General features: G+C 38.3%; 1 protein-coding gene across 2 annotated transcripts; it reads left to right on the top strand.

Moving 5' to 3' along the window:
- The first annotated feature begins 986 nt into the window (after window positions 1–986).
- Window positions 987–25,988, top strand: lmtk3 (lemur tyrosine kinase 3). Of its 2 annotated transcripts, none has more exons than XM_007254501.4 (16): window positions 987–1,602; window positions 4,943–5,076; window positions 7,128–7,272; window positions 7,670–7,743; window positions 8,772–8,890; window positions 10,197–10,284; window positions 11,078–11,226; window positions 11,597–11,681; window positions 12,702–12,820; window positions 13,039–13,188; window positions 13,697–20,018; window positions 20,592–20,755; window positions 21,184–21,326; window positions 22,211–22,545; window positions 22,727–22,811; window positions 24,594–24,734. In XM_007254501.4, the coding sequence occupies exons 1-16, from the start codon at window positions 1,503–1,505 to the stop codon at window positions 24,629–24,631; spliced, it is 8,250 nt and encodes a 2,749-aa protein (XP_007254563.3). In that variant the 5' UTR covers window positions 987–1,502; the 3' UTR covers window positions 24,632–24,734. The 2 variants fall into 2 exon arrangements, with proteins under 2 accessions (XP_007254563.3, XP_007254562.3); XM_007254500.4 differs by having other exon boundaries at window positions 988–1,602; window positions 24,590–25,988.
- The last annotated feature ends 67 nt before the right edge of the window (window positions 25,989–26,055 follow it).

The following is a 26,055-nucleotide window of genomic DNA, read 5'->3' as shown; positions in this document are numbered from 1 at the left end:
AGACCAGATCTAGCAGAGTGTCACATCAGTGACAGTCTAGTGCTCTCTGAGACTCAACAGCCTCTTCTATTAGTTCACATACATTAGAAATAAGCACATCTAACCCTTTGATTACCTGTTACAACAACATCAGACCTGCATAAAACAGTGCCAGTCAGCACACATACAAGAGCTCAATTACTGGCTACTGTTAACTGCTTCAGACAAAAGCACCGTGTCTAACGCCAAGATGTTGTGAGTTCTTTAATTCAGTTGTCTACATCTTGCTCCAAAAGCTGTTATCTTGGTCTGCTTCCTGTTGTACTGCTAATGAACTCATGCACTGAAGTAAATAGTCTGGAGTAGGGCTGAGAGCCAAAAGAACAATTTTTGTGAAAGAGATGAGAGTGTCAAGAACCTTGATTGTTGACACGTATGTCTTTTACAAAAATAATTATTTTATGGCTTTACTTAAATAACCCTTCGTGGCCCTTTTATTTTTTTGGTGTGCAACATTAAAATGCTTAATTTGGCTTTAAATGGTTCATATAGTCTGTGTATACAACATATATGTATTACACTATATAGTATGCAGGAAGGCATTTAAGATGCAGCCAGTATTTCTATTGGAGCTTAATTAACTGTTTACACTACAGTCAATATGTTTTCTAAATCAAATAATTAGTGCTGACTAATTTGCCAATTAGATCGGATCTGTTTTTTTTTCTTTTTTCAAGGGTAGTGTCCACCTCTGTTATTGTGATGACGTAACATTGGATGTTTAAAACATAAAAAGCAAAGAAAAATTACATTTTAATCCACACAGGAATGTGACATTAAATTGACATCTGTGTGAAATAAACTGGATTTGGACTGCATGTATGAACCCAGTGCAATTCAAACCGAATCTTAATGGTGGTGAGAGGTGTGATGAAATGAAGGTTATTATAATGGTGAAGGAGATCCTTATGAATGTGATTACTGATTCTAATAATGATGATCATGTAGATAACAGTGATAAAACACAGTGACGGTCAAGTCTGGCAAAGTCATACACAAAACGGTTTCATTGGCGCCTGACGTATTTGATCTAGACAGTGGAGAACAGGAGCCGGGAGAGAGAGAGAAGGGGGGTGATATTAACGCGTCTGACGTAGTTACCATTTTCTGGTGAGAAAACAGGCTAGCTGAGCTAACGTTCATGTACTGATCTCACTCGTTTTTTATATATATATAAAAAGAATATCTCCAAAAGCAAGTGTGTAAACACATTTAGATTATTTAATGTAAATATCTAGTGTAGTCAAGCTGAGCGATATCGGCGGGTGGAAGAGAAGCACAAAGGCGCTTTAAAGCCCGGATTAGAGACGAAGGAGGAGGGTAAGAGGGGCGCTAGCAGCATCACCACCACCATCACCACAACAACAACAGCATCAGCACCATCCGCGGCGGAGCTCCTTCATTCGAGCGGGACAGAGTGAGAGGCCGGCGGCGCGGATGGTGCGCGGAAACCCAGTGGCAGTATGCGAGCACCGCGGCGCTGGGGGACCGTGCTGCTGCTGCTAGCGGGGCTCATGTCCCTCCTCAGCCCGGACAGAGCGCTCGGAGCGCCGCAGAGAGAAGGTGAGGAGAGCCGCTGCTAAACCGGTGTTCTGTCAAATTGTGCTACCTTGTCAAACAGTGCTCCCCTAGTGTATGTTTAAACGGAAAAAATGCCAGGAAAGCCCCATATTTTAAAATTCACTCGGTAGGATATTTGAATGATATTTTGAATTAATATGTCAGTTTAGGGTTAAAAGGGGTGCTTATAGCCCGTTTTTTTATTTTTTATTTGCTCACATATTATTTAATCTATTATTATTAACTGTAATTTACGCATATGTAATTTACAACAATATTGACCGGGGGCTCCAGTTGTTTAATGCACCCAGGTAGAACAGAATTTCCTTAAAAAATAAAAGAGAAATGGGGTTCCGCGCATGCGCACTGGTGTTAAACACATTTTGATAGGTAGCACAACTCGACAGAACACCGGAGGTGGAGGTTAAAGCCGCCTGGCGGGGACAGAGACGGGGGGATGATAAAGAGAGGGCAGAGGGAGGGAGGCGGGGGAATAGCTAGTGTTACAGAAATTCATGCACAAATTAGAAAATGACATTTATTAGCTAAATTGCTGCAAAAAGCATTGAGTATTTTTAAAAAGCTGTCATTGTGTAAACCGAGCTTCAGCAGCGCTCCACTGTGGCCTGTCTGTGAAATGTGAAGGACAGACTGTGCTCGGATGCGGGTTATTTTTATAGATCGTAGCTTCTATTTTTGCCTTTTAATTCGGTCAAATGAGTCATGAAACCGACTGTAAAGTATTCGGACACAGGCACCTCTAAATCGTTATTTTGGTATAAACACAAAAAAATAAAAAAGGGGAAATGAGAGATCTGCTCATGTTAGCGTATCAAAAGCGAAATATCAATAAAAACAGTGAACAGTAAAAATATTTTACCTATCAGTGTGTGGATAAAGACAGAATGCTTTTCAGAATTGTGTGTTTTTTGCTCTAATATTGTGGTGTTTTGTGGTATTTGTAGTAGCTGGTTATCCACTCTGACAGTCGCAATAGGCCTCGTGTTTATTTGTGTGTAACGTTATGCAGCGCCTGTCTTCATTTGAACAACATAGGCGGTTATACAAATAATACAATGGAAATATATGCACATAACAGCACATGAATACAGACCTTGTACTTATTTTAATACGGTATATATTTTTTTTATTTATGAACTGTTAGAACAATAGTAGCCTTTATCGTTATTTCGCTGCCTTTAAGCCTCATATTCCCCAAAGATGCTCCCATTGTTAATCTCACCCGCTCTTTACCTGTAATAATGATCTTCTCCAGCGGTATATTTAATGCCATTTAAAATGTTTAATCCAAAGAGATGTGTATATTAATAAACATTGAATAATTAATCTTTTGTAAATAATACAAAATTATACTAAAAATATTGTTATTATTTAGAACCACCAGTTTTACACACGTGTGCCATGTGTTTTTGACCCATGTTGGGGCATTAGCGCTATACAGGAGGATAAATACCCCCACCTATAGGGTGATACACCACTAATGGGCTGTTTATTCGTTACAGAAAATAAAACAATAAAAGGAATTAATTACTTAAAAGTACATTCTGTTCTGTTTTATTTTATTAGTTACTGTATTTGTTACTTTCTGTTATGCTAAACACTTAATTTAAACAATAAAACATTTTCTTTTCTTAATATATTTTTAGCACAAAATGCTTAAGGAAAATGAATTAAACTCACTTTGGAATAGTTATGAGGATTATTCCTTACGTTTTTTTTGGGTAAGCAGGAAATATGATTGTTTCTATTTATCTTTATTTTAGTCAGTATTATGGATCATTTTTAAATATTGAATAATTTATTATTAAGAGTATGAATCACTCATTTACCAAAACTCTTTAGTATTTAGCTTTAGGTCATTTTATTAATTTGCAAAAACAGTAAAAATAAAGGAGATGAAAATTGTTCATCAAATATTCATATTCGTTTTAATTAACTTTCCTGCTGATTTAAAACGCCAAGATCTGTTTTTCTGTCCAAATTTAAAACCATCAATGTGCAAAGTAGCAGTGTAACTGAATTACATTTACACTACTTTAATTCGTTTTTTTCCCTTATTTTATGTAAAACTGTATTCCATACATACATGTTAAATTATTAAAATTAGTAAATTGTTTATTAATCTGACAGTGCCCAAACCATTCCTGTTGAAAAAATGTGTGCTGACGCCACCCACTAATCAACTTTTAAAATAGTTGCCAAATAATTTGGCGAGGAAATTTAGTTGATTACATTGATTGGTCATTGCACCCCAAATTAATAATAAATAGATTGCAATTTGTGTAAACCAACAAACAAGAACTTCTTTTAGGAGGCTGTTTAAGGCTTATTTAATAAACTCTTGGAAATGTTAAAATCATTCGGTTCTACATGACAAACATTTGAGTTTGCTGTACAGAGTATTATTTTTGTCTGCATTATAGCTCTTTCTAGTGTTAACAGATCTGGATGTTCTTCATACTTTAGCAGTCAGTATTTGGTTTTTGTGTTGAGTTTAATTCAATCCCCTGAAGGCTCTCCAGTTCCTCTTCAGGTTCCTGATGTCTGTGAAACACGGACGCGAAGACCCACAGCCCTGTCAGACTCAGTTGGTCTCTCCAGGATGATTTTAATGATGATTTTGTCTGTATCTGTGTGTGCTTGTCTGTGGATATGCAGTGTTAGCATTAATTGTCCGTGCCTCAGGTTATTTTAACCCCAGTGCCCTCCTCCCTTCTCTCTTCCACAGATGGTTCACCCCACGATCAAGTTGAGGTACTCTAATTAAAAATGCCCCAACCCTTCTGACTTGGTACCTTCCCTATCTGAGTGAATCTTTCTCAATTACTCAACCCTCTCCCCTAAAACAGGCCCCCACCCAAAACAACTTTCCAAACACCTGTCCCTCTCACTCACTCCACTGAAAAGTACAAGGAATGTCTTGTATTATGAATTCTCCAGCTCCTTTGGTTTCCCTAATCTTTAACCTTTATCCTCCTTCTTACCCATGCAAATGCTGCTCCGCTCTGATTTCCTCTGCTGTCCTTCTTGCTTTGACCAGCTGCCCAATGACTTGCATTTCATTGGGCTCCTATGTTCTATTATAGATTTACTGCTAATAGCTAACCTTATATCGCCTCTCCTTTCTCTCTTAGTGTTTTTCCCCAGTAGGACTATCTCTCTCTTTTTCTCTCTCTGTCTTTCTTTCTCTCTCTGAGTTCCTTTACTGCTTTTTGTCTTACATTACCTAATTAGATTCGTCTTTCGCCACCGTCAAGACGGATGCATAAAGCTAACTGCCATATCTGATTTTTATCTGTCTCTTTATTTTTGCCCCTTACAGTTTCCGTCTCGCGGGATGGCTCTCTCTCCCCTCCACCCTACGTTGTCATCCTTATCTCCTGCTCTGGCCTGGTCTCCTTCATTCTGCTGCTCCTCACCTGTCTGTGCTGTAAACGGGGAGGAGTTGGCTTCAATGTAAGTCTCATCTCAGATTAAATTTGATGATTGTCTGCAAGAGCCAATTAAAGGAAGACGGCTACAATATGAAGACCAAAATGTACAGTAGTGAGATTAAATATAGGCTGTTTATGAGTTTATGAGAATATACATTTACGTCAGCAGTTCTATTTTAATCATGTATTTATTTGAGAAGTGATAAATGGTCCTCTGCAGTGCTACTGTAATTATAAATAGATCTCAGCAGTGCTACACAAGTCTCATATGAGTGAAATTTAGACAGAAAAAGGGCAGCCAGTCTTTTGGCAAACAAATGCTAGGTTTTTAAGACCAAATCAGATAGAAATGTTAATATTGCTTAATTAGCCCTGTACAGTTTGTATCTTTCAACTGGATATATCCAGTTTGTGAAGAGTAAGAAAACAGATGCCATGTGTTTATAAGAGGAGCTAAAAGCTTTTTTCATTTATTTATGTGAATAGAGTGTAAAAAATAACCTTTCTCTGTCTCCCTCCCTCTCGGCTCTGTATCTGTGCTGCTGAGGGGTCGGAGGAATCCTCTGTTCATTTGAGGGAACACTAAAACAGGACATATTATAAACAAGTCATTGTTCGATATAAATTACTTGGTCTTTTAACTAATTCTTCTGAACACTGAAACAATGTTTTGAATATTTTTAGTTGACAGTTTTGGAGCATCCCTAGTTCTTACTGTTTTATTGTACAATTACAGTTTAATATTAAGATTAATATAAATCACACTGTTACTGACATTGTTACTGACAAAGGAATTCATCTTATGTGCTTAACCTGTCAGTAAAGACACATACACACAGTCATTTAGGCAGAGTTAGAACACACGCCCGACACAGTGACCTTCTGTTTTCAAACCTGCTTCAGTAAATTTTATGCTGTGGCTACTACCAAATATGACCTACAGTCTAGTAATAAAAAAGTCATAGATTTAAATCCCAGGACTGGCAGGTGAGGAAGTTTAGGGCTACGGTTGATGCAGAATTCATGTGAAATGATCAAACGTAATGATGATAGTAGATTATAACAATGCTTTTCCATGGCAGATCCTGTGGGTTTGGTTCCCTGCCATCACATTATATTATTAAAAGTACTTTGGGCAAGATTTAAAATACAGCTCAAGACCAGCTGGTCATCCAGAGAAAACATACATTGTGCTGGTCAGGAGCTTGTTAGTGAGCTAGCCAATCAGCATAGGGTATGTTTTTTCTGGTTGACCAGCTGGTGTTGAGCTGTATTTTTATTTTTTTTAGCAGGATAAAAATGATATTCACCCATGTGTGTAAATTAATAACACTGTATAAATAACACTTAAATCACTAATAGGATTTTTTTTTTTTTACATTTTATAAACTTTACATTTAAAGCATATACAGACCGAGGGTAATTATGGATATTCTTCTGTATATTATTCTTCTTCTCTGCAGCCCACTAAGATCGATTACTAGATTACTAAAATCCCTTTTACACCTGGTCACTTCATGTGACTAGTATCTGGATTGTATCCTGACACTTGGTAGACAAATGCACCTCTGGTTATTTGGACTGAAATCTAAATGCTTTGTTGCACTAATTAAATGACAACCAGTTGTTCATCTGTTCATCCTTGTCCTGTGCTGTGTAAAAAATGGTCGCTGCCTTAACATAAAATAAAAAGTTTCTGAAGTTCCTGCTGATGGTTTGATTTTTTGATATTCGGTTGTCTTGGTGAGACTGGTTTGAGTAATCAGACTTGTATCTGTTTTAAGTGCAGTGTGTTTACACTTGTATTTTAATTTGGCTTGGCTTTATTCAGATATAATCCAGACACTATAATACTGCCAGATTCTTAATTATATTCAAAATATAAAAGGAAAAAATGGAAATTCAATGGTTTTGAAGGACAGTGATGAAATATTTGAGTGTGTACTGCATGTGAGGACATGTATACAGGATACAAAATTACATCTTATGTAAAAAACACTACAAATAAGCATCTGTTTTATATAGTATTTCATTAAGTACAGAATCTGTTACTCTTCATCTGTCTCCCTACAGGAATTTGATAATGCTGAGGGAGAAGAATGCTCAGCGGGCTCCAGTCCTGCGCCCGAGGACAGCCTGTCCTCCTGTCCATCTCTCCCAGAGGTCTATACACTGCCTCTGCGAGACCGGACATGCCCGGCACTGGCCAATGGCATAGGTACCCTCTCACCCACAGCCCTTCTGCAGCCAGGCCCAAACAAACCCAGTCCTCCACACACAGACCACAGTGATCAAACCACACCAAGCATTGTAGCTTTACTGCATTAACAACATGTACAGGATTTACTGTAGATGTTGGATAAATTCTGTGAGGGTTTTATTGCATTCAGCATTAATGAGGTCAGGCAGCACAACAGGTAGTGCATTTTGTACCGTCATATTTGGCTCCTAAAGCAAGGCAACACCACACATGCTTCCCACGCAACACCACAGGTACAGAAGTGCATACGGTACCACTACCAATGGTACAGCACACACACACACATAATTCTCTTTGCTGATCCCACACACTTCAACGTATCTCAATTTCTTTTTTTCTTCATTTGGTTCCACAGACTCCAGTTCTAAGTGTTTCCGTAGACACACTCTCAACTACCTGCAGGAGATAGGAAATGGATGGTTTGGAAAGGTATTTTCAATCAAACTGATTTTTAAAAAAAAACTTTTTTATATTACAAAATTAAAAAGCACTTTAATTAGACTCCTAGTTTATAAATTGCAATAGTACACAATATAACTAATTTCTACCAATCAAGAGAAATGTCTGACATATGTTTATTTTTATTGGAAGGGCTCAGTTAACAATATACAAAATCTAAATATTTTGAAGGAATGTGCTTCAAAGCTAAGAAGTGTAGTTTTTTACCTTCAAGATAGTTGTAGCTTTCCATTGATTTGGAATTCTTTGGCACTCTGGGCTCTGCACATTGTGAACTGCATTGTGTTACTTTGGAGAAACAAGCAGGAAATTGCTTGTCAGAACTGCATAATGCTGTGTAACGGGCCATGTTTTTGTAAACCCATGTAATATTTCACTACTGTTTGAGTCCACATCCGTTTTTTACTTTCAATAACAATTCTGTATCTTTTAGTTTGTCCAAAAATGCATGTGTAAAGGGTGTCCTTCCTTTTGTAAAGAGTGCCAGCTAAAAGCACAAATTACACTTCCTGACTGTTGGAGAAGTCCAAGAACAAGATTTTTTTTTTTAATATAATGCTGCTTTAACATGTTTTTATGTGGCAGAACATTAGTTTAGTCAATTGTGTCTTGAATTTCATAACAATTTGTTCTGTGGTTATATGGCCTGCATAATTTATAATTGCTAATGTTAATCTTTGCTGGCTAAAAATTTAAAATATATTTAAAAGATAGTATAGCACTCTATGTGTGAAATTAAGATAATTATATTAATAATTAAATTATCAAAATATGTTTTCTGTCCACTGTCCAAAGTTACACTGACCTTGATTTTGACAGTGCGCTGATTTTGGGGTCTAATCCAGTTTTTGTTTTAAGACACAAAACAAGATGTTAGGTGTTTTACTCGCTGTGATCATTCTTTACTGCTGCCTTGCTGTTCAAGAGGACAGCATTTATTATGCTCTTTTTTCTGGTTCTTTCTCTCCCTCTCTCCCCTCCCTCTTTCTCACTTTCAGGTGATCCTGGCAGAGGTACTCTGTGACTGCAGCTCCTCTCAGGCTGTGGTTAAGGAGCTGAAAGTCAGTGCCAGTCCTCTTGAACAGCGCAAGTTCCTGGCAGAGGCTGAGCCATACAGGTTACAGCTTTAATGAAATATGAAATTATGCCCAAGTCTAGCACAGTTTGTCTCTTTGAATCCCAGCAAAATTGTCTAATTAAGACAAAAAAATCTGCCTTAGTAGTGACTAGCCTGTAAGGTTAAACTAAACAGTTGTCATTAGATTATTAGTAAACTAACTGTACCATATATAAATCAGTGTAAAATCAAGTAAGTGAACAAGTAAGGAAAAACTAAAGTAGGATAAATGCAGAATAAAATTCATAATATATTTAAAAATCAGAAACAGCCTGTAAGAGCCAAATATCATATATGAGCCCCATAATTATTTAAGAATCCTGGAACTGGAACAGTCAGGTCCTGTATGGTTAGAATAGACATTTAAAGCTCCAGTATAGATAGGAGAAAGTGTTTTATTGTTTACAGCTATCTGAATATAGAAGCACAATAGGGCATAGTCAAGTACCATCCAGTTACAAGACTCAACAACTTTAGCAGTCGCTTATCTGACAGTTCACTATTCCCAACCCCCTACATAATAAGCATAAATATTTATGAAAATATATGAATATTTAAAATCTGTCACATAAGGGCTTAAGAATGCAGTGCAATGCAAAAATGTGACGGTGTGCCCTGTGAAGAATAGATTTTTATTAATAATGACATCTAATTCAGCTACATTGTTTAAACATTGAAGCCTTTGAACCACCAGTAACAAATTAAAGCTCAGTTTAGCATATCTTAAACTCCCACCTTATATCCTACCTCCTAGATATAATATCATTAGTAGATTACACAGCAGCATTTATATTGTATTCAGTTTTAAAATATTGAGAGAACATCAAATTGTGAACCCATAAGCATGAGTTAAACTGGATTGTGTGCTAAAGGTATTGTTACATTCCTACAAACACACTAACAAATCAATCTAATCATTTAGGTAATCTAGCTAAATGATCTAATAATTAGCCTCCCATGGGTTTTCACTTATTATTATATTACAGTTAAAATCTACATACATGAATTATCATACCAGACCAGTTCCGCTTTGTAAATGTCATACATTAACATCGTCTGTACAACTTAAGTGCATTAATTGCCGAAAACTCTGCACAGAAACTGGGTTAGTGAATGCCCCAACACCCCAAATGACCTATATATTGTTCCCAGTTTGGAGTATAATTACACTTGCCTTGTTTCTCACACCTCATTCTCCTATGGTCGCTGTAAATTCTAATACGGTCTTCTTTCATCCTGTCTGTCTTTCACCCAGTCATCCTTCTTAGACCTGGTTAATAAACCCTCTCCTTTTTATGACTTACAGAAGCCTCCAGCATCCCAACATCCTGCAGTGTTTGGGGCAGTGCAGTGAGAGCATTCCCTATCTCCTGGTCATGGAGTTCTGCCAGCTGGTGAGCTCTCATAGTCTGCCCTAGCACACAGCCTTCATACACTATAAACAGGTCGCTTATTAATGTCTGAAAGTTTGATATGCTTGACAAAATTCTAGCAATATTCTGCCAGTTACAAATATTATCATCCACTGCGCTGTCCATTGTGGTTGGTTATGCCTTCTATGATGTATTCCAGGCACACACATTGCTCTGTGGATCGAAAAATGTTAAATACCTGCAGATTTAAAAAAAAATGGAACACCCCATCCATCCAAAACCTTCAATCAGGCCTCACTCACAAGATAATACCTCAAATTACAAAGTGTGGGCGGTTCTTTTACTGCTGTCACGCAAAACATTGTATTTGCATTACTGCTGTTTTTCCACAATTTGAAAAAAAAAAACAAAGAAGCATTGCTATTACTGAACAAACATTTAATAAACACATTTTTAAAGGTGTAGGTCTGTCAAAATGTTTAAGAGATTGATCATATTACTTTGCTTTATTTATTGAAACATGGGACATGTTAAACATATTTATTATATTTGAAGCAGCCTGCCACAATAATTTTGACTTACAATACATAGACATAACCTTAACAATTTTTGCATTCTGATCCTTTATGATAAAAGACATTAATATGAATAATCTAGCTTTGTGTAAATTTATATCTTATTAACTAAGAATATTTACCCATTTTACTCTAATTGTTTTATAACTGCCATAAAATGTCTAAAATGACAGTAGTATCATTTATTGCAATCGTTTCTGTGAAAAAATGGGTATTATGACAGACCTGTATGCTTCCAGGGGGATCTCAAAAGGTATCTAAGAGCTCAGAGGAAGTCAGATGGCATGACGCCAGACCTTTTGAATCGCGACCTCTTGACGCTGCAGCGCATGGCGTATGAGATCACATCAGGCCTCCTGCACCTTCATGAAAACAACTACATACACAGGTAAGAAAATTTCACTTTATCACTTTTCCAAATTTATCCACTTTTTCCTCCTGTCCCTTTGAAAAATATAAAAGATTTAATAAAAGCCACACATCTCTGTGTCAGGAGCTGAAAGCTTTTCTCATGATGCACATAACCACGTAAACCCTCTGTGTAACCCACAGGCAGTTGCCTTTCTCTCAGGTCAAACTCCATTTTCACACTTTATTGGTTCTGCTGTTCATGCAGTCCTGCTTTTTATAGTTGTTCTTCAAACAGACTCCAATATCAAAAAGTGTCAAACAGTGTTAGAGTAAATGCAAATTGATGGTGCTGACTTAAGAATGTAAATGAAAATGGATGTTTTAGGATTCTGTCTGCTTCCCTCCAGTGATCTGGCGCTGAGAAACTGTCTGCTTACCTCAGATCTGACGGTCAGGATCGGAGACTATGGTCTTTCACACAACCATTATAAGGTACTTATCGTGCGCCAGCCTTATAGAGAGCGGTGTTTCAGTTAATCAGTCATTAATCTACATGCGAGCACTAAACATCACATTCTCTTTTACTGCAGGATTATAATGCAGAACTACCAGGGACGCTTTGAAATGTAATGTGTCTGTTAAATAATTGATGTGTTCATGCATAATTTTTACATCACTGACTATGTAAACATTGTTAAAATAAAATTTTGCCTATTTATTTTGGGCTTGTCTTGAAAATGTCATATGAGCATATTTTTTTGCAAACACAGAAGAAAGGTGCTCATAATATTGCATTAGAGGCTGTTTCTAACCCTAACCAGCCGACCGTGGAGCATTCCAGATCATATCTATGTGTACTTTTTAGAATAACTGTTATTGTTCTTGGTATAGTTTGGTAGTTCAATAATAATAATTATTATTATTATTATTTTAGAGACTATTAGAGTGATCTGTATTAAATAGTAATATTTTTAAGTCAAGTCAAGTATTTTTAGTGTCAACACAGCATATGTACAGGACATACAGAGAACTGAAAATGTATTACTCTCTTACCCAAAATTACGGCAAAAACACATAAAACGATAGTTGTCTGAAGTACAGCTAAATAAAATTGTAAATAATTTAAAAATGCAATAGACACTAAACAGATATAGACATACGTGAGACAAGAGACACAGGCCTGCAGTGCAATATAAGAGTGTACCAGTAAGGTATGATATAATGGGGGGGTTAAAGAAGCAATGACAGTACCAGTATAAACAAAACCTGTATAAACAGTACTAAATCAAATCATGTGCACTGATCATTAGCAGCTGTCCTGAAAATAACTAGTTATTATTAAAATTGACACCATAAAATCCTTATTATCTTTTATTATTTTATTATTAAGGTCAGAGCTTTTGTATCACAACAGGCTGATCGGATTACTTATAAGGTTTAGCAAAAAGAACATGAAATCTAAGTTCCCTGAATCTTGACGAGTATGTGTTGTCTTGTCTGTGCCATTGACAGGAAGACTACTATCTGACTCCGGATAAGCTGTGGATTCCTCTGCGCTGGATCGCTCCAGAGCTGCTGGAATTCCGAGGAGGACTAGTGGTTACAGACCAGACCAAAACAAGCAACGTGTGGTACAGAAAATATGAATGATTTAGTATTTATAATAATACGACACTGTGCAGCAGATCAGTTAAATGAGATAGTAGACTTAAAAGTCTACAGTTTGTACATATTTGCTATAAATTACATTTGATATAGGAAGATTATAAGTAATGGGCCATAAACACACTATAAGCAACATTATGTAATGTTTTCTACATCCCTGTTTTAACTGTTTTTTGATTGACAGGTCGTTGGGCGTTGTAATTTGGGAGCTGTTTGAATTTGGCGCTCAGCCACACAGACATCTGAGTGATGAAGAGGTTCTTACCTTTGTAATTAAGGAGAGACAGATCACACTGGCTCAACCTCGCCTCAAGCTCTCCCATGCAGACTACTGGTAGGTTTCTCTTATTTATTTTAATTTGTGATTCAGTTTCATTTTATCTTCAAACTTGAAGTGAGATTAAATTTTTATTAAATTGTCACATTGTAATAAATGTTTTGGCAAGATACCAAAACAGGTGGTTGAGGAGCATTCCAGATCATATCTATCTGTACTTTTTAGAATAGCTGTGATTGTTCTTGGTATAGTTTATGTAGTTCAATAATAATATTAATTATTATTGTTATAATTTTAGAGACTATTCGAGTGATCTGTATTAAATAATATGATTTTTAAGTCAAGTCAAGTATTTTTATTGTCAACACGGCATATGTACAGGACATACAGAGAACTGAAAATGTATTACTCTCCTACCCAAAGTTACGGCAAAAACACATAAAAAGATAGTTGTCTGAAGTATAAATAAATAAAATTCTAAATAATTTAAGAATTAAAATAAATTGTAATAAATGTTTTGGCAAGATACAAAAACAGAAAAAAATAATTTTCTGTGTGTTTTTAGGTATGAAGTCATGCAGTCATGCTGGCTTCCATCCTCTCAGCGTCCAACGGTCAACGAAGTTTTCATTCTCCTCTCCTCACTTCTGGCTGCAGAACAAGGGAGGAGTTTATCAGAAGATGATGACGAAGAGGAGTATGAGGAACACCATGGCAGAGGAAGGAGAGGCGAGAGTGAAGAGTCATTTGAAAGGCGATGGGATTCTCTTCGGCCCAACGCTTTTCAATCAGCTGCCGGCGAACGGCAGAGAGAGAGAGCTTATTGCAGAGAGGGTGGAAGTTTCAGAGGAAATAGTAACTCCTTCCCTCTGCTGGATCCTGTGAATTCAATTAATCCTACAACATCTGAGCTGGATGACATCTTAACAGTCACTGAGACCAGCAAGGGGTTAAATTTCGAATACTTCTGGGAGAAGGCTCATGGTAGAAGGGGTTACAAACCTCTTCCTCCCCCTCAACCAATACCTACGCCCAGCTCTGGTCACAGGCAGTCTCTTGACACGCCCACAGTCGTTCCTGTGATCAGTGCTCGTAGCCCCTCATTAGCCAGCGAATACTACATTCGCCTGGAGGAGCATACCCCTCAGGATAAATCCCCTTCACTTAAAGGGAAAGCACCTTCATTACGAGCTGAATCTGTTAGTCCAGGGGATTTGGAGTTAGTAGAGCTTCGTAGTGGGAATTATGGAAGGGAAAGACCTGTATTTGGTCATCAAGACAAATTTGGACGAAGTGCTTCTCAGACAGTTCAGACTGTAAGGTCCAGTGAAGTTCAGGTACTGGTGCCAAACACAGGCCTGGTTGAGTTTAGTAAAGAAGGTTGCAGCAGAGTGACGGATTTTGCAGTGGTAGATATTGGAGAAAGAACAGATGATGTTAAAAGAGATTCAAACCTGAGGTCATCTGGATCTTTATCTATCCAAGCACCTCGTCTTCCTCCAAAACCCCGCTCAATGTCTGCCTCATCGGGCACCCATTTACACTCACGGCCCTTACCTGTTCCTCCTCCAATATATCCTCGAGCCTACGGGCTGGGCCACTACCCTGGATCATCTTACCCTGTGGGAAAGCCTGATGCTTCAGATCCAATATTTCTGAGCAGCTCTTGTTCGTCAAAGGCCAATTTTGATCATTTAGGATTTAATCGCACACACCAGACACTTCCTCCGTCTCCCTCTCTCTCTCCATCAATTCCCCCGTCCTCTGGAGGACCGCCCATGTTTCCTCCACCTCAGACCTGCCCTCCACCACTCCCCCCTCATTATAGACTTCAGAGAGGATCCTACCATCATTACTCTGGAGAAACATTCCCCAGACATAACAACTCTGCGGTGCACTTACAAAGAGACCCATTAAGCTGTGACTATGCTGACAAGCGAATCGCTGACAGAAGCTTGACGCGTTCGCAGTCCTTGCACAATTCGAGGGATGGCACAGATTCATACATTAAAGATGAGGAGTTGCCAATGGGCAGAGAATCATCCTATTGCAGAATGACTCGCTCACAGTCCACAGTTCCCGAGTTTGAGAGAAAGTCCTCCTCTAGCCCAGCATACTCAGAGGAAGATTATGATTCCCCCTTTATGTCGCCAAGCAGATCGAGCAGTGGCACAACCATTGAACACATTATCCTGGCTGATGAGCCTGATCCTGCTACAAATGAACTCTTCTCCAGAGGAATGAAACGAACCCAGTCTCGGCTTGATACCATTCTCCCGGCCATCTGGAGGGAAGATGCAGAGCTGCATCGTGAAAGAGTTGCAGCAGCAATGAAATCCCCAATACACCTGTTTCTAACAGAAATCTCCAATGAACCTCCCGACTCAAACACGGGGCAAACCGCATGGGGCAAGGAAAGTAACAAGGAGAATGGCTTTCGGGGAATGCGACGCTCCCAATCCCTCCTAACTGAACTTGATTCAGCCTCTCAGGTTTGGGGGACAGACATGAAGTTACCTACTGGACAAGACAATGGCGCTAAAAAGAGGGATTTGTTTCTCACTGAGATTGACACAGCAGTGTCAGATTGTGAAGACGTATATGACGGAGATGGCGGAATCCCAGTGTCCCGCTTTGGAACCACACCCTTTCCATATGCACGTCCTCAAGACTTACCAACATATGCAGAAGCAGAAGAAGCATATTCCGAAGGAATGAAGAGATCTCGCTCCCTGTTGTCTGATGTTACCATTGAGACTGAGCCTAAGAAAGAGGAAATGACGAGAGAAGAGTTTTTGCGCGAGATCCAATCAGCAGAGACTTTTCTAACAGAGATAATAACGAGACAGCGCAAACAAGAGGAAAACCTGTCACCTCCAGCAATATCACCCGAGTATGAGACCATATGCATTGACCCTGAATCCTCACAAACGATAAGATTTGAATCTGAACGATCATCAGGAACGTCCACAGGTGAAATGAAAGAGGCAATTTATGCTCAAGTTACGAAAAGTGTAAAAAAGAGTGAAATTAAAGTTGCAGTTCGTCCAGAAATTCCTGTCTTGCAAATTGCATCAGACTTGCAAAACATCCAAATGGAGAAAATAACAGATTCTGATACTTGTCTAGAGTCAGACATGAAGCCTCAATGCTCTACTGACTTTGTTCCTTCAGGAATTTTGCCTAAATCAGGGCTTCTGATGGACCAGACATCTCCTCATTTGACAGAGAGAAAGGATGCTGAGCTAACAGACAGTGAAAAGGATACTTTAGAGTCCTTTGATGTCTTAGTACAATCTGGAAAAAGAGCAGCACTGTTTGGACAGAGTGAAATTCAGGCTAAATCAGAGCAAACCTCAGTTCAGGGCATAACCAAAACTAATGATCAAAGTCAGATCTCTCAGACTTATAACCCTGAGAGCATTAGTGCAGTTACTAAAAAAGGTGAGGTCAGTCCAGTTGGACATTACTCTGAGGTTCAAAGTGATGATAAAGCCGAGAGTTATGAACAACTGTTTTCAAAGTCAACATCTATTGATATTCCTGAACATTCCAACTTATTAAGTACCAATGCCCCCACAACTGAGACTGCCACAGTTTCATCAGTTGACAGAAAAAGACTAGAATCCCCTCAGACTAAGCCTGAGGTCTCACAAATGAAGAAATCTCCTTCATCCAGTGAGCAACCAGATTATACTGAAAGAGACAAAACTTTAAATATGATATATGATTCATTTGGGAACATAGAAGACGTTTCAAAGAATTTGACTTCAAGGTCTGGCATGGATGCCTTCCCATTTCCTTTGGCAAGGGAACCAAACTCTGACCAGTCCCTGTCTACTATGACACCCACAGACTCCACCATGTCACCTCTTACCTCTAGTTCTATGGACTGCCTTACACCCGGAGACTCATGGACTGCTGCGGGAGGCTCTGGCTGGAGGGTTCTTGGAACTGAAACTCCTCACCGAGATTCTGCCTATTTCTCAGATAGTGATTGGGATGCTGGTGAGGGTTTGCCCCGAAGAGGGGGTGACGGACTGTGTTCTTCTCGTCCTAGTAGTGGCAAAGCAGGAGAGAGAGGAGGAATACTGATGGGAATTGAGGAGAAGACTGAAGTGGACGATGATGGTCTAATAGGGCACGGAAGTTTGGAAAGCAAAGGCCAGGTTGAAGAATTATTTTCAGAAAAAATGATTATGAGGAGATCAGGGGATGGCATAGAAACAATAGAGGTTAGCATTGCTGAAAAGAGTCTCAAACACTGTGATGACAAAAGTGAATTGAGTGTTTCAGGTGACTCAAAGACTCAAAAGAGCATTGAACAACTTGACAACTTGCTCTCAACTATAGATGATGAGCCTCTGAAAGGGTTTCCCTATAACAGTGGCTCACAACTTAGTTTCCAAATGTCATCCTTTGGTGATCCAGGCCACAATTTGGGATTAGCCCCAAAAATAATACTGGAACCTGTAGAAAAATGCACAGTGGAGGAAGTTTTAGATTCTTCACAACTAAATGAAAAGCAGATACAAATACCTGATAGTAGTGATTCCAAGCCACCCCAGCTTTACAGCTTCCAGTCAGAAACTTCACAATCCTTCACTAGCATCCAGATTAATAACAAGTCCTGCACTGGAGACACACAGTCCATTTTAACGCACTCCATCTGGTCTGAGACAAATGAAGAAGACATGTCAAAAGCAAAAAGGCGGACATTAGATGTACAAGAGGTAGATACCAATGAACTGGGCTTGAGAAATCTGTCTTACACTGAAGAAAGTGAACAGGAACATGCAAAGGAAGAGTCTGAAAATGAAGGGCAGCTAGCTGCAGTAGAGCTTTGCTATACAACCAAGAAATCTCCAACCACAGAGAGAGAACAGCCCATTCTAACAAAGACCTCAGAACAAGAATGTCTTCACAACTTTCTTGAGGAACCCTCAAAGGGACATGAACTAAAGGCCAAAGAGTTGTGGAATGCTCATAATGTTGAAGGCACAGCTGAGTGTCTGATGGGAGAATTTGATTGCCATCGATTCCAGCAAGGAGATCTTCCCGTGTGCTCAGCTGAAAATGACCAGTGGGCATCTGTTGACAATGAACAGTGGGCAACAGCTGAGTTTCAGAGGTCTGAAAGAGAATTAGGGTCAGAGTTCTTTCCAGCATTTGAACAAAACAAGTGTGCAGAGGGAGAGCGATTGGTTGCAGGCTGTGAATTTTGGGATGAAGAAGCGAATGATGAATTAGCTAAGAGTGAGCCTCATCCTACCATGCTGAAGGCTTTTGAAAATAGATGCAATGACGAAGGGCTAGAACAAGCCAATGTTTCCAAGCTGTGCACTACTTCCACTTCTAGTTGGGTTCAGCAGGCTCCTGAAACTCATCAGACACCAGCGCAGAATATAGTAGTTAATCAAGAGGAAAACATTGAGAATCCTGACATGGAAAATGGAGAGCTAGAACATGAAAAGATAAGACAAGACAAGACAAATGTCAGAGAAAGCCAAGAAATGCACTGCTTCGAAATGGAGGTGGATAATCTGGAAAACCCAGAGCAAGAACTACTCCCTCAGGTTAATGGAGTTGAAATAATGAGCTCCACCAGTGCTCCTGGTTCTAAGTTGGACATACAAAATGAAGCAGATGAAGAGGAATGTCTGGCCCCTGAAGGGAATCAGAACTTCAACAGACTGCCAAACATCCTTAACATTGAGAATGAGGCAAGACAAAGAGACTGTGTAGAGAGTTTTAAAGGTATGAACATTCAAAATGAATCCACGAAAGCATTTCAAACTGAAGAGATAAAGACTTTGGAAACATCAATTCTGGCTGTCACAGCCAATACCGCTCTTGAACCTCACTTAACTGCAGAATACCAAAACAGTTACCACAGCCAGGATGCACAGGATATTGAAAATCACTGCCAGACAACAAAAGGAGGAATTGAAGAGCTTATAATTTCTGAAAAAGATAAATCAGATTCTCTTCCTTGTCCCAATCTCACAGTTCACACTGAAGAAGAACCCTGCACAGTCCATACTGGCAATGTACAGTGCTGCACTCCTGCCTTTGTGTCTATGGAGCTTTCAGACTGTGATGCATCTCAGCATGCAGAGATGAATGAATGCCAAGGCCCCAGTAATTATCCAAACACAGTGCACCATATAGAGATTAAGTCTAATGCAAATTTACAGAGCACAACCGACCAACCCTGGCCGGAAGTCATAGACCACGAAAGCTTATCGTGCTTTTCCAATGATGCCGATTCTTTTGATCAGCCTGAAAAAGAACATTCAACAAACACTCATAGCAAAGGGATTACAGCGAACTTGGGACAAAAAACGCATTTGTCAATAATTACTGAAAGTCAGACACACTCAGTGTCAGACTGCATCAGTGAGAATGACAGAAATAGCACATCTCGTCCTCCAATCTCTCAGTGCTCCTTAAACTCCATCCCAGAGTTGCTGATCTCAGAGTGGAAGGATTTAGATGAAGAGCCCTTAGAGGATTTCGAGAAGCTCGAGAAGTTGTGCTGCATTTCTGGAGATGAAGATATTCTTGGAGATCTCTTCCTAGAAAATTTGGAGCTGCTTGAGTCTTTGAAAAAGAGAGCCAGCACAGAGGAGGGCCAAGACAACTCTGGGACTTTACAAGGCAAGACAAGAGTTGAGCTAAGGGAAGAGGTTGATGGAATCTCCGATATTTCCACAGCAAAATCACAAGACTTTGAGCAGAATGACAAGAAGGGCTCTCAGCTTTTACTGGAAAAGAAGACAGGAGATAATGTGTCATCAGATGTTTCGCCATGTCATTCAAGCGATGCTACCAAAGGTCAACAGTCATTGTCACAAATGCCAACAAAAAATGGACTAATGATGCAGGTAATTGAAAAGTTGTATGTATATTTCTAAAGGATGGAACTTTTTAGCAATATAGGCTTAAACTATTTTTAAAATAAATACTATTTTAATATTGGGAAAATGCACTGACAAATGTTTAATGCCCACACAATGCCCAATGGAATGTCCCATCCACCTGTCACTATCTATCAGACCTCGCTCACACTCTGCCATGAGCACACTTGTCAGTGCTCAATCTCTCTCACAAGATAACACCTCACATTTTATACAGATGTGGGCCTTCATGATCAATTTACACACTGCTATTCCATGACTTTTCTATCCCATGTCAGTGTTACATTGTAATATGTTACATTATTTAATATAACATAATTTGTATGTGTTAAACTAGCTAGTAAAAAAGCTTATGTGTCATGAACCAATATATTAATGAGCTGTTGAGATGTAATATTATGTTATGATGTAAGATTTAATATTAGGTTATGTCCCAGTATTGTCTGGACAATGAATTATATTTAATAGTTTAATAACTGAATATGTTAGATACAGATCTGGTTGCAATTCAAATTCAAATCTTTCACTTTTCTTTGGAAGGTTTGTGAAGAGAAACTGCAGTATTCTCTCAGTGAGAATGTCAAAACCAATGTGCTCTGGGGATCTGCCCTTACTGACAGCGTCATTCTGCGTCCTTGGGGTGACACCAACCTCTGTGCTGAGAATGATGCAGGCAGCGAAAACGTGTCCATGGAAACTGAGAGGTACATTGTTTACACATGGGTATTTACATAAAACTGAGCTGTAAGGCAACTAAAATAACTTATGTAATCCAAAACGTTTTAAAATCTGACATACTGACCAAAAACCATGGGACAGGATCGTATCTTGTTCTATAGAAGCTTTAGAATTCTGTGCTGACCTGATTGATATGCATCCTACCTGATACCTACCTGAGTCCTACTGCATTAAATGTGTGATTTCTATTAGGGTACTTTTTCATAATGCATGGACAATTCTAGCCAGATTCTGCTGTTCACGATTATTAACATCCACTTCACTATCCACTGTCGGTGGTGATGCCTTCTATGATGTAGTCCCAGTACACATGTGGCACTGTGCATTGCCGAGATCATTTTGAAATGTACACTTGAACACAATTTTGCATAAATAATTTACCCTGTTTCTCCAGTCTCTGCAGTAAAGGCGAAGCAGTCTGCTCTAGCCCTGTGTTATCTAAGAGTGAAGATGCTGAAGAAGAAAGTGAGATGCTGACAGTGATAGAGCAGCCCGAAGTGACACCTGCCATGCCTGCTACAAATCAAGCTATGAAAGGTACTTTTAACTTCAGCGTGTCAATGAACTAGAACACAACTAAGGAACTTGGTCTACACTATTTCACAGTGGGGAAAAAAGAGAATTCTGACTGGTTGAACACTGTGAGTTCTCAAAGCTGTAGTTATATGTCGTCTCTTTCCAGTTTATGGAGTGTAGGAGTGGTTTTTATACATATGTATGTGATCTTAAGGAACACCCTGATGTTTCATAGGATTCCTCTTACCCAACCCTCATATCAAATGTTCACGTCTGCTTAATAAGAGTGCCTGTTTATACCTGGTATTAACTTTGTGGTTTGTATGTGGATAATATCTAGATACTTTGACAGAATTCTGTTTACACCTGACTTTGTGTGTGTTCAAGTAAAATCCAGACATCACAAAACATCGAGATAAAAATGGACAGGTTTTGTAAAAATGTACCTGAACCTGCTATTTGATGGCTTCCGGCTCTCTCCCTCACTTTCTGCATTGTATACAGTAGCGCTTTAACACACAGCCACTTAACAAATACTAATATTAGAGAAAACACTGCAATAGTTTTGTGTTCAGTGTAAATGATTAAGTGTTTTCATTTATTCTGAAAGTGCTTTTTTTGCCATGTTCAGCTAAATAAATTTGGTTGCCACATATTCAGTGTATTCTTTCAAAAAAAAAACATGATAAAGCATTGTATTATATATTATGTATCTGATTGTATATTATACAGATTTACTCCATTTATCAAATTTATTAAGAAATCAGATGTCACTTGCAGAATAATGACCAGGGCTAGATAATGAAACGTCTTAAACACTGCAGTAGGTTTTGATGTGAGACACTTAACCACACTTTCTCACCCTCTTCAATCTCTGCTTTTATTTTTATCACCCCATTTTCCAGCTAAACTGGCTCGTCTCTCTCTTTCCCTCCCTCCGCTGGAACTTTCGCTCCCTCTCTCTCCCGGCCCCAAAGGAGGATTCTGGGACAGGACTGACCACAGAATTGGTCGCAGACGGGGAGTTTCGAATGGAAGTGATCCTGAAGAAGATGAGGAGGAAGAGCAAGAGGATGAGTCATCCAGAAAAGTTATTGTCATCACGGAAACAGATGTTCACAAGCGAGTAGGCCTGAGGAGCTTGCTAAAATCGCCCAAGGAACCCTTGGACAAAGAGAATCGTGATCACGGAAGAAATGTGTCCTTTTTTGATGATGTCACTGTCTATCTTTTCGATCAGGTACCGGTCACACATTTAACTTTGTGTAGAGACTAAAATGTGTCTAATATTCTAAAAGAACTGCCTTTAAATCATGTTCTTTGTCCAGAGAGAGGAGAAATGTTGTTAATGTAATTTTCTTGTTGCAGTAAGGCAGATGTTTACACTTGATTTGTTCTTTACTAATTAACTTATCTTGTAGGAAACTCCAACTAATGAGCTGAGTTCTGGCTCTGCACCCACAAGCCCGTCTCCCCTTGGAAAGCCTGCTCACTTCGATGGACTTGGTGAGGGCTTTCACATTTAGCTGCATAAAGCTAATGCAGAATTTACATAAACATATTAAATTAAATACATTGCAGAAAACTGAGAAGACCATTATTTTACATCATCATGTTGTGAACCATGAATATTCATTCAAAATGTTTGCTTGCTGATTAGATGAATACAGAATTTACATAACTTACTTTTAAATATTTTTTTAAGCATTTTACATCAATATGTACTAAATTATGTGCATTCCTTCAAATATGTTTGTCCACTGGTTAGAGAACTGCTGCCTTTTCACAACGAATGCTTGAATATAAAACCACTTCTTTTAAGTGCCAGACTGTCTGACTGTGAGTTTGAGTTGCATTATTTATTTGATTAATTTTTCACAAATCAGCACTAAATTTAGATGCTCTCATTTCACAGCCCCTCTTGGAGTGAAAAGCAGTTCAAAGCTCTGCTCAAGTCTATTTCAGGAGTACTGGATCCTGAAATCCTGAGCTTTTATATAACAAGAGATGAGTAGGAGAAGTATAGTGCTGTTGACCCTTTGATGTGGTTTAATCTGAGTTAATTAATCAGCTTCACACTGTGTAATCTAATGTTTGCATTTTAGATCAAATTAGCTAAAGCCTTTAATCTGATAAAATGCACTTCTTAAAGCTAAATATGGAAAATTATGTCTTTATTTATATAACTTTGGTAAAGTGGGCAGGACAACTGTTGTGAGAAATGACTAACACACTTCATTTACTTCTTTCACCCTTGATATTGGTTTTATAGACAAAACAAGACAACCATATTAGTGCTAAAAGAAAATGTAATTTTTTTAAGCCATCGTTGCACATTTTGTATTTAAAACAGTGGTGTAAATGTGAAGTTACTGCAGCAAGCTTGCACTAGTGAGTTCAAGCGCTCATGGAAGTTGTAGTTAGTTAATCTTAGTAATTTATTCATGAGACATTATAACTACATGATGTGTGCAGTATTGAATAATACTTCCTTACTGCCTAAGGCATCTACTTGTGGTAGGTGTAGTCCATCAAGTAATTTAGATGTTGGGATTGGGCCTCAGTAGGCCACAAAATACAAAATGCCCCAAAAGTTAGATTTAGAAGTAACCTGTATAACTTGTGAGATTTATAAACAGACCTCTTGGAGTCCATCTTAGAAATCCCAAGTCTAAGGCAGTATTTCTCAATTAAAAAAAATGAAGAAATGTTCAAAAAATTGCACCCTATGGTAAGCAAACCTGTTTCAAATCCAGTATTTGTTCTATGTACATTTGTCTCTTAATAATTCCCAGACCTACGAGATTGTTAAGGAATCTTAATTTTAACATCCTTGCTAAAAGCAGACCAACACACAGCACTAAGTAATAAATTGCATGTAATCATTTAAATAGTTTATCTTTAACATTATTTTAAAACAACACCAGCAACTCTTTTTAAAACTTTTTTTTACTACTGTCAATGCAAGTCAACTACAACATTTAACAGAGCTTTGATTTGGTTTAGGGTATTTTGGTGAGGTCAGTCCAAAATCAACAATATCCATATTTTAACAGTCTCATAATTCATCCACTACTAGCGTACATGATTCCTTATGTATTTCTTTAAAGTCTGTATCACTTCAGTATTCAGGAAAAAAATAATAAAAACATTGAATGAGAAGGCTTGTAGAAAAATGCAAAATATTTTTATGTTTTTTTTTATTATAAAAAAAAAGTGCTGTGGGACATTAAACTTAGCTTAATGCTTTATCTTTTTAATCACATGTATGTTTTTTCTGCTAGGAAGCAGCAATCACAAGACCAGCAAGAACAAAGACCACATAAAGCCAAGGTCTCCCACAGGTGTCAGTTCAGTCCCACCATCACGCTTCACCGTCAGCCCTGCCAACGACCCACATTTGGTGTGACCCACTATTCCTTCCTATACACCTGGAGAAAATGTAGCTCTCTGGAGTGACAGAGTTTCTCTGTGGTCATCGTGAAGCACGGTGGCTTCTGGAGGTTATTTTTTTAAATCAGGCTAAAGACTCCTGTTTTCAAGGCTGGAGGTGTTCCAGGTTTTACTTTGCTGCGGGAGCAGGTCCGTCCTGTGCAAAGCAGGAACCTCTACAGCCACGCAGCCGGGAGCTATGTAAAATCTGAAATGGAGTTTACGGCTATGCAACGGGAGTCTTATTGTGTACCAGCTTAACTGCTCTATTTTCATGGCTTCTTGAAGTACATTTGTATTCTGATCCTCTTCCACACAAGAGGAAGCACTTTCTTTGACCAGTACCTGTCTATTTGTGAGCTCGAATAGAAATATTGCCATTGTAAATTTGTTCTCATTGCAGTCAAACATCCTCGTAGGCTTGAGAGGGAAATCCCACCCTCCCTATCTAACAGTGCAGTGCTCTTTTAGTATTTGTACAAATGGATAGTGAATTTACTGTACAAACTCCATTTTAAAACCATTTATTTTAGATGTATTGTTAGAACGCACGACACAAAATGAACCTGCTACCTACTGTTATGTTTTATACTGTATTTTTTATTGCAAATTGTTGTTTGTTTCTGTATTTCTGTTTACTTCATTGTGTATTTAATTATTTATTTATTTATTTACTGTACGACTGCAACAATTGCACAATTACTTTGCTTTAATTGTTTTTGGATGCTGTGCATTGTTGAAATAAGTTGCTTCATCCATCTCATTAAATAAAACCAGATATTTCCATAAGTATAAATGCTTTGAAATATTTTATATCATTTACCGATTTCTAGATGTTAGTCTGTATCTATTTGTCATTTACTGTGTCTGTTTATAAATGTTATTTTTAACTGTGTATTTGACATGTTCTCGTCATTACTTACATTCAAAGCAATTACTGTTGCTAAGCATGGAGGAAAAATGAAGGCAGTGCACATGTCCATGAATTGATCTGTTTATTCAACTTTAATTTGATGATCAGTGATTGGTGTCGAAGGTGAATCAGAACATTTGTAACGTCGCTTTCAGCATCTGTTTCATTGCGAGGTTTCTTGAGGAGGTTCTGGGTAACCAGGAGTGGTAAAAAACAAAGACAAAAAAATAAAACAAAACGAATAAAACTAAATCACATGGAGACTGTGAAACATTTAATGAATTGTTTGATGAAAATAAATTGTACTGGCTTATAATAAATACCCTGCTGTATTGAAATTTTTGAGAAATATTTAAAATTTCCAAACAACTTTAATTTCATGTAATTTATTTAAAATAATTGATT

The sequence above is a fragment of the Astyanax mexicanus genome, chromosome 6 (assembly GCF_023375975.1).
Source record: "Astyanax mexicanus isolate ESR-SI-001 chromosome 6, AstMex3_surface, whole genome shotgun sequence".
NCBI lineage: Eukaryota > Metazoa > Chordata > Actinopteri > Characiformes > Acestrorhamphidae > Astyanax > Astyanax mexicanus.
Note: the sequence above shows the minus strand (reverse complement) of the source record. Positions and strands in the feature narration are given on the sequence as shown.